This window comes from Diospyros lotus, chromosome 13 (assembly GCF_014633365.1).
Source record: "Diospyros lotus cultivar Yz01 chromosome 13, ASM1463336v1, whole genome shotgun sequence".
Lineage (NCBI taxonomy): Eukaryota > Viridiplantae > Streptophyta > Magnoliopsida > Ericales > Ebenaceae > Diospyros > Diospyros lotus.
Window position 1 is genome coordinate 2,196,351 of NC_068350.1, and position 8,210 is coordinate 2,204,560.

The 8,210-nt window shown below is 37.8% G+C and overlaps 2 protein-coding genes across 4 annotated transcripts; one reads left to right on the forward strand and one right to left on the reverse strand.

Moving 5' to 3' along the window:
* Positions 1 to 231: 231 nt before the first annotated feature.
* On the forward strand, positions 232 to 1,364 carry LOC127789207 (uncharacterized). Its single transcript, XM_052318027.1, has 3 exons — positions 232 to 499; positions 614 to 750; positions 1,005 to 1,364. Exons 1-3 carry the CDS (start codon positions 232 to 234, stop codon positions 1,113 to 1,115), a joined length of 516 nt encoding a protein of 171 aa, XP_052173987.1. The 3' UTR covers positions 1,116 to 1,364.
* A 62-nt stretch (positions 1,365 to 1,426) lies between these two features.
* Positions 1,427 to 6,609, reverse strand: LOC127789205 (protein PLASTID REDOX INSENSITIVE 2, chloroplastic-like). 3 transcript variants are annotated; one of them, XM_052318026.1, is made up of 3 exons: positions 6,363 to 6,609; positions 6,181 to 6,267; positions 1,427 to 1,633 (listed from the first exon to the last, which is right to left on the reverse strand). In XM_052318026.1, exons 1-3 carry the CDS (start codon positions 6,582 to 6,584, stop codon positions 1,427 to 1,429), a joined length of 516 nt encoding a protein of 171 aa, XP_052173986.1. In that variant the 5' UTR covers positions 6,585 to 6,609. The 3 variants fall into 3 exon arrangements, with proteins under 3 accessions (XP_052173986.1, XP_052173985.1, XP_052173984.1); XM_052318025.1 differs by having other exon boundaries at positions 6,169 to 6,267; XM_052318024.1 differs by having other exon boundaries at positions 1,427 to 1,639; positions 6,169 to 6,267.
* Positions 6,610 to 8,210: the final 1,601 nt, after the last annotated feature.

Below are 8,210 nucleotides of genomic sequence, written 5' to 3' on the forward strand. Positions count from 1 at the left end.
AGAGAGAGAGAGAGAGAGAGAGAGGACATTAATAGCAAGAGAATAGTTGTTGGGGGAAGACCCATTTAACATTTCCATAACAGCCCAGAAAGAGACTGCTACTTCCTTCGCCTCCTCCCGCTTCCCTCTTCCTTATCTCTCTCTCTCCCCCTCCCTCTGCTTCTGCTTCTGCTTCTTCTTCTTCTTCTTCATTCAACCACAGAGAGAGATTACAGAGAGAGAGAGAGAGAGATGGGAAATTGCCAAGCAGTTGACGCCGCAGCACTGGTGATACAACATCCAGACGGCCGGATAGAGAGGATGTACTGGTCGGTGAGCGCCAGCGAGGTCATGAAGACCAATCCTGGCCACTACGTTTCTCTCATAATTCCCTTGCCAATCTCCCCCGAGGAAGACAACGCTGCCGACCACAAGACCGTCCGATTCACCCGCGTCAAGCTTCTCCGCCCCACCGACACTCTCGTTCTCGGCCGCGCTTACAGACTTGTCACCGCCCAAGGTTTCTTCTCTTCTCTCCTCTCCTGTCCTCTCATTATTCCATTCTTGCTCTGTTTCCGGCTATAGACTTCTCAGCTTGTCTTTTATTTTCCTGTGGCTGTGTCTGTGGCTGCAGATGTTATGAAGGTTTTGCGAGCCAAGAAGCACGCGAAGATGAAAAAGAACCAGGCAGAATCGGCTCAAACGCAGAGTTCCACTTGCGAGGCGGCGGCTGCAGCAGCACAGAAGTCCGAATCGGAGAAAACTAGTCAGGTGACCTCTTCTTTCAAATTCTCTGGTATCACTCTCTGTACTTCAAATTCTCCATGGCAGAGTGCTCGAAATTTGCAACTTGATTCACAAAAAGACACATCATCGAGCCTTTCCGTTTGCAGAGCATTTCAAATATTTGATTCCTTCTTCTGCAATGAAGAGATTTAACACAAGCATGTGCGTGTGTGTATGGTAGATATATTATATAAGCCTAGATCATGGTAACCCATCTTTTGATCATACCTAAACTGCAGGCAACGAGGCAGGAGAGACATCGGCAGAGGCCGGGATCGACAAATACGGCCGGAGCAAGGCCAAAGACATGGCGCCCTTCCTTGCAAAGTATCTCCGAGGGTGTAAGTTAATGGTAGTTCTGTTGTAACCTCCAGCCATGGTATGAGAAGTTGAGTCAACTACATCTTCCATTTTGTAGATGCTTCTCATAAATGAAAGCCTTTTAACCTGGAAAATTTCCATGGAAATTGCTATGGACATATCAACACCATTGTCAGCCACAGTTCTATCTTTTTCAAGTAATAATCCCTCTGTATAGCAAAACAAAAAAGAAACAGCAATGAAGTTTTTGACTCTTTTTGCCCATGGCCAAGACAGAACTCATCCCATTTTCATTGAACATAAGAAGAAGATAACCAGTTCCCTTCAGGGAATTACAGAATTAGGGGTGTTTACTCTGGTGATTGTTTCGATTCCAAGTCTCCCAGTCCTGATCGACAAAATTTTGAGCCCATAATAGAGATGCCCGAGCAGCAAATGAAGCGCCGGGAAGTTTCTTCCCCTTGAGGGCAACAAACATATCCGTAAAAGGCTCCACCAATAATGTCCCAGGTCCTCCATACTCTTTCTGCAGGAACTCATCGAGTATCTGTGGCTTCCAAAACAAGAAGTAAATTATATGGAGAAACCCAAATATTCTATTATTGGTTCAAAGCATAATAAAAAGATCAGCATCAGGAAAATGCCAGCATTCAATCCTACATGCACAAAAAGTTAAAAACAGCTTGATCAAAGCTGTCTGGATAGCCCAGTTTGCTGTATTGAGGAAACAATTTGTTTTCAGGAGTCATGATTTCAACTGTTTTCAGGTCAAGGGATTAGACAAAGAAACAGGGTTTATATTGCAGAATCATCGTGATCTCCACTGCATAACCATCTAAATTGGAAGAAACAATCCAGTTAAGCAAATTGTAGGGTTATTGACTAAATGGCAAGCCAACCTTCCCAAAAAGTGTTAAAAGAAAAAAAGGAGGGAAAAGGAGACAAACTAAATTACATAGAGCATATTGACCAATACAGAGATTAGTTTTATTATACATTTTCACCAATACAGAGATTAAGCTTGGAAATGAGTACTACCGTTCATTATCCTTGGACGCTTGTGAATGCTAGGACAAAAAGAATATGAGCATACTCCTTTTTTATGCAGAAGGGAAATAGAGAGTCGACTTTTTATCTCTAATCATATGTTAGACCAAGTATGCGTCCTTTTCACAAATTAAATTCTCTAATTTGATTTTTGTTTGATCTATCCTTATCCATACTCCAGCAGCCAGGATTGGTACCTTTCATTAGTTTAGAGCGATTCAATGTCAATGAAATTCACAGCTTAAATTAGTTTTAACTTTTGAAATCGATAGATGCCTGATACTTTACAATTTCAATGACTCAAGCAGATTAATTCTGTGAAAAGTATTTTAATTAAATGGCATAATCCATGATCACAACATGTGAAAGTATTTTAATGAAATTCTCCAGTGCATTTTTACTACTCTGTAAAAGAGCTTGAGTAGAGCATAACATTGAAAGCAACGTTAAGGTTCAGGTTTGAGTTGGGGGAATAACCTCTTTGCAAAAAAAGCAAAGAGAAGGTTGCATAGAAATTTCACATTCCCTAACGCTTGTAAAGTGGGGAGTCCTGTGCTCTAGGGACGGGCATTTTTCCTTTTTGCAAAAGGGCTTGAATAAATTTTACCCCAGCTAAAGCAGGAGGCATCAGTTGGACTTGGCATTTCTGTCAATTTGGAACGGTTGGCATTATACATATAACACAGATGCCTCCACACACCTTTGATACAATAAATACAAAATTCAAGCTAAATTATATAAGATGCATAGCAAAGGAGTTCTAGCAACAGTGGGAACAAAACAAGGTTAGCAAAGGAGTTCTAGCAACAGTGTGAACAAAACAAGGTCAATTAAACAAAATCAAGTAAAAACTTTCTTTGGTCATCCACGCTCAAAATGGATTCAAAATTGGTGGTGGATCTGAGATGATCAACTAATTAACACTCACTGCTAACACCACAACATACATGAATTTCAGCCAATTTCCACCATCCATAGCCTGACACGGAAATTTTGTCATTTTTTTTAGCAATTCTTGTTTTAGGAATTAATTATGCCAGAAGACTCTGATTTTTTTTTTTTTTTTGAAATGTTCTTTTAATTTATAAGATTTAATCTCAAGCACTTGCATACAAATACGCTTTAATGATTTAATCCATTTTCCTTATGTTCATTCTATCAAATAGATTATTTGCATAATTTTGGTTTATGCGTTGCGAGATATTATGCTTCGAAATTTCAAGATGCATTTAGATATTTCTTCAAACAAAATGAACCAGAAAATCATTATAAAAAAAAAAAAGAAAAACTGCTCTTACTTGGAATGAGTGTGGTACCACTGCACCATGCATGACCAAGGCAGAAAATTAGATTTGTCATAACAATCTAATTCAAAAAATAGTTTTTAGCCACAAAAAATAGACCTGAGAAGTCAATATGTAGCATCCACACGCCATGAGAGTAAGTGGCATGTGTTGCAAAATCAAGGGTGGAAAAGAAGAGAAGCAACAATAGAAATAATTAGGAGAATGCAAAAAGAAAAATGCAAAAGACAGATCAGCAATATAGCAACAACAGAAAGAGGAATTGAAGGTGAAAGAAAGAAGAAGGGGAGGGGGAGAGATAGAACTAGGTCTGACCACGGTTCCTAAGCTAGCGGTTCCAGTTCCTTGATGGTTTGATTCCGATTCCCAATAGTTTCAGTTTCAGTTCGAACCAATTTAATAAAAAGGAAAAAAAGGGCTTGGACTTAATGTACATCAATCAAGTTGTCTACGTATCCTTTTGAGATTTAAAGTAATCAAAGCCCACGTAGTTCGCTTACAATTTGAATTTGTAACCCCCTTACCTTAATCAGAATTATTTTCGGAAGTACCGATTATTGTGCGTTGTATTATATATTTTATATTTGTTTAATTTATTTTTAACGGTTTGAACCAGTTTCGGTTTTTGAACCGAAATTGAAAAGACAGTTTCAATTCAGTTTTTAAGAGAACGGTTCCGATTCAATTCACGGTTCAAACCGAACCGTGGTCAAGCTTAGATTGAACTCCAACTCTTCCAAATATTCAATTTTTATTCATTTAAAAATTATTATCTGGAATTACAGCAATCAATCATATTTATAGGCTCAAGTTGCGAAAATGGCCTTTTTGCAAACAAACATAAGGGGAAGGTTGTATAAAATATGACCCTATCTTGACTCTTGCCGTAGAGAGCCTCATGGACTGGGAACTCCCTTTTAGTCATATTTATAGGATTGATTTAAAATAATTAAAAATCTTTCATAACTAGTACTATCTAAAATGGTAGCCTAATATGACTTAAATCCTCATAATATATTACAAGCTTTACAAAACTAAAATACATCTTGATAAAATAAAAAAATCTAATCATCAAAATTCCTAAATAAAAAAAAATAAAAAAATCCTAACACAATTCTAATTATAAAATTCTAAACCAAAGAGAATTCTTTTATCTACATTGAGATGTCTTAGCATGGAACCAAAAGACTTGGCTCCATGCAGCAGTTGCGTGCCACCTCATAATAACGGCAAGCCAGGCAAAGTTGACAGCTTACAAGGCATCATGCACATGGCACAGCAAGGATATTTGGATCTTTTTTTGATAGCCACATTTCATTTTTCGTGTGAGATGAGTTCATTTCCACATGCTTTTTGTGCACAGAAACATCCTAAGTAACTTTGATACCAACATTCATACCTCTGATATTTAAACCATTACCCAGAGAATTTATGAATGCTTCATGAGCATACTCCCATTGTGAAATAACATGAATTACTTTTGAGATCATAGTGGAGTTTGATTACTAGAACCATACTGTTAATTCACAGCTCGTGAGCCCTACTCTTTACCAGCAGTATTGAAGAGATAAGCAAAATCAAGATACCAAATTGATAGACTATATCTATCATGAACTGTAAATGGAATCTCTTCTTGCTTATAGAGCTATGAGCTAGTCTCACTTATCATCTAATCTAACCACCACCAATACAGAAATTGTAGAATTCTTCTATCTGAATCACATAATGAGATTGAGTCACTCATAAGCAGACCCATAATCCTACAGAATGAAAGGCAAGCATTTGAAGCTTATGTATGAAAATTAAGCATCCATTTGCTAAATCACATTTGGCTGGTCAATGGTACATTAACATTGCTCTTTTCTAGTTCTATTATCTTATGGCCCTATTAGATGAGATCAAGGGATAAAAATCTGTCTCAAACTGCTAACTGAACCTTTGCCAGAGGAAGTCAAAACCCAATTAATACCAATGTACCTAATAAAAGGTTTAGCAACTTCCTGTCAACAATAAAAATTTAACAGTTGACAGATTAACCATCCTTCTAGCAAATTTAACACAGATAAGGAAGCATGTGTTCCATCTTAATAAGGCTATGATTATAACTGCCTATTTAGCCGCTGTCTGCACCTGACAGTCCCAGCTATGTCTTAGAAACAGTTGCTCAAATGGGATAAGAATTTTGGGAGAGGTGAACCTAGCACTTAACAATTAGGAAGCTATTAGAACATTCAATACCAAAACAACAGACAAGAAATCAAGCTTTTTTAAATTGTTCAGTCATAAGAAAATAATAATAATAACAGTTATCAATTAGGAGAACCTGCTTAGAGGGGGCAAACCCTACACCAAAGAGAGGCAAAACCGGGATATCCTCTAATCTATAAGCCATTAAAAAAAACGATAGGAAGATTCTCCCCAAGAAACAGAGTTAAAAACAGTAAACTTTCAAAAACTCTCTCGATTTTCATCGCAAGGAAAAACAAAACTGCTGTAGATTTTCCACTATCACAGTACTCCATATAGGTTTTGTGTGAATAACAAATGCACAATTAACAAGTTCAACTGCGATGCTGCATCAACAGTGTCAAGAGAATCTCTTGATAAGACATTTCATCAAGCAGGTCATGCTCAAACACCACCACAAACAATGTCATAATCATCCAATAGCAAACTTTCAAAAGAGAAAAAAAGGGTAAATTCGTCCTAAGAAAGAAACAACAATCGTTACCTTAGCACAAACCTCTACGACTGCTTCGAGATCATCCCCAAATGTTTCCCTCTCCTCCGATAGCTTCTTCACCAATTCATCTCTGAACTTCTGAGTTTCCTGTAACACCACAAAAGACCAAAAGTTAACTCTGCATTTGGGAGCATGTATGGAGAGAGAGAGAGAGAGAGAGAGAGAGAGAGATTTGTACGGACGGATGCTGCGAATTCGGGGATTGGATCAGGATAGACGTATTTCTGAGGCGGTGCTGCCCTGGGAGGTATCGGAAGAGAGCGAGGCGGCGTTGAAGGACAAAGGTGTAGGATGACGCGGGAGGTGCGTAGGATAGATACATTGGAGGAGCTTGGGATTTTGGCGGGAAACACCATAGGAATGGAAGTGAGAAGGGAGGGGGAGGCGCAAAGAGCCATGCCCATGCCGTGGTGTTGGCTCCTGTTCGACACGGACATGGAAGAAGGTGCATGTTAAGAAGCCTGTCCATGGGCCCTTGTCCCGGCCCAGGGCCGTATTAGATAGGCTATCTCAGCCCAGCCTAGCCCAGCCCAGCAGGATACCAGTACCCCCTTGCAAGCCCACCAAATCAAAGATGAATATTCTTCTTTTGATTAGATTTTTTGGCTACTCGAACCCAATAATTATCATTAGCTCACATGTTTAGATTCAAACCTATAGCCTAGAAGAATAGAACTATTATCGAGTGGGTGCTGATAGAAAAATATTCTAAAATTAGTTTAGGTCAGATTGATATATGAATTTCTTCTTTAACTTAAATGGGTGTTTGTCAAGACCCAATCTCACGTCAATAATTTATAGATGTTGGGTATATTTGACCTTATAAACTCATCTTCGGCTAACATTTTTGAATGAAAATCTATGATGTTACAAGTAATTATCAAAATTAACCCAAGATCAATCTCAATTTGAGTGCACCAAAAAAGTGATATTGAGATGGGTAGGTGTCTTATTGAGATATATATATATATATATATGACATTTTGACTAAAAAACAGATAGTTTGGAAACAAGAATGACGAAGCTCATATATTTTTTTCTTGAACTTTACATAAAAAAAACTTATCACTCTTTTAAACTTTAAATTTAACTAATTGAATACATAATCTTTATAATTTACACATATTAACTACTTAACCTGATTTTAAAATAATGCGTAAGGTACATGCGAGATAAATTGAAAAGAAAGAAAATAGAAAAAGAATTTATATGCATGAATCGATCCTTCCTTTTTTTCCTTCCCCTTCCCCTTCGGCCTTCATCTTTGCTCCCATTTCTCATCTCTCATTAACCCAAATCGAAGAACCAAGTCTCTCGCCAGTCATCGCTATCTTGATCGATCTCGAACCTTTCTCTTTCCTCCAATCGAAAACCTACAAGTTGCAATCGACCCACCATTCCCCCTCCTCTTTGATTCAATCAGTGATTCGTGACGAACCCACGATTCCCCGTTTTCTTTACTCCAATCAGCGACCTGCGAGTCTTGACCAACCCATCATTTTCTTTCCTCTTTGCTTTGATCGACAACCCTCAATCGACCACCATTTTTCGTCTTCTTTGCTTTGACCGACAACCCATAGTCTATGTATATGTGTGTGTGTCAATCTGTGTATATATATATATATTTTGATTCTTTTGGTCAAATATTTGGTCATTATAATGACACATTTATTACATGCTCAATGCTAATTATATAATTAAATATTCAATAGGAGTAAATTATAAAGATTAAATATTTAATATGTCAAATTTAAAATTCAGGATGATAGACTATTGATCTAAAATTTAAGAAGAAAAATATGAGTTTGCACAACAAACAATCAAGGAGAAGAAGATGGATTCTAATTTGTGAAGGGAAGTTAGTTTGTAAGAGACGAGGCATGTTGCCCATAGGCAAAAGAGTGAAAGTCAAGCAGCATGAAGAATGGGATTAATGAGGCTAACACTTGTGTGTGGGTGTTGATGGCACATTGCTAGCGCCTCTCTAATGTGATAATATTATAAAAATATCTACAGGGGACCAGTCAGTG

What these genes read in the sequence shown, in the direction of transcription:
- LOC127789207 (XM_052318027.1), top strand. Translation starts at nt 232, where the DNA reads ATGGGAAATTGCCAAGCAGTTGACGCCGCAGCACTGGTGATACAACAT. An exon ending in CAGACTTGTCACCGCCCAAG is followed by an intron (nt 500 to 613) that starts GTTTCTTCTCTT and finishes CTGTGGCTGCAG; the next exon opens with ATGTTATGAAGGTTTTGCGA. An exon ending in AATCGGAGAAAACTAGTCAG is followed by an intron (nt 751 to 1,004) that starts GTGACCTCTTCT and finishes CCTAAACTGCAG; the next exon opens with GCAACGAGGCAGGAGAGACA.
- LOC127789205 (XM_052318024.1), bottom strand. Translation starts at nt 6,584, where the DNA reads ATGGGCATGGCTCTTTGCGCCTCCCCCTCCCTTCTCACTTCCATTCCT. An exon ending in TCCCCGAATTCGCAGCATCC is followed by an intron (nt 6,268 to 6,362) that starts GTCCGTACAAAT and finishes GTGGTGTTACAG; the next exon opens with GAAACTCAGAAGTTCAGAGA. An exon ending in TCGTAGAGGTTTGTGCTAAG is followed by an intron (nt 1,640 to 6,168) that starts GTAACGATTGTT and finishes TTGTTTTGGAAG; the next exon opens with CCACAGATACTCGATGAGTT.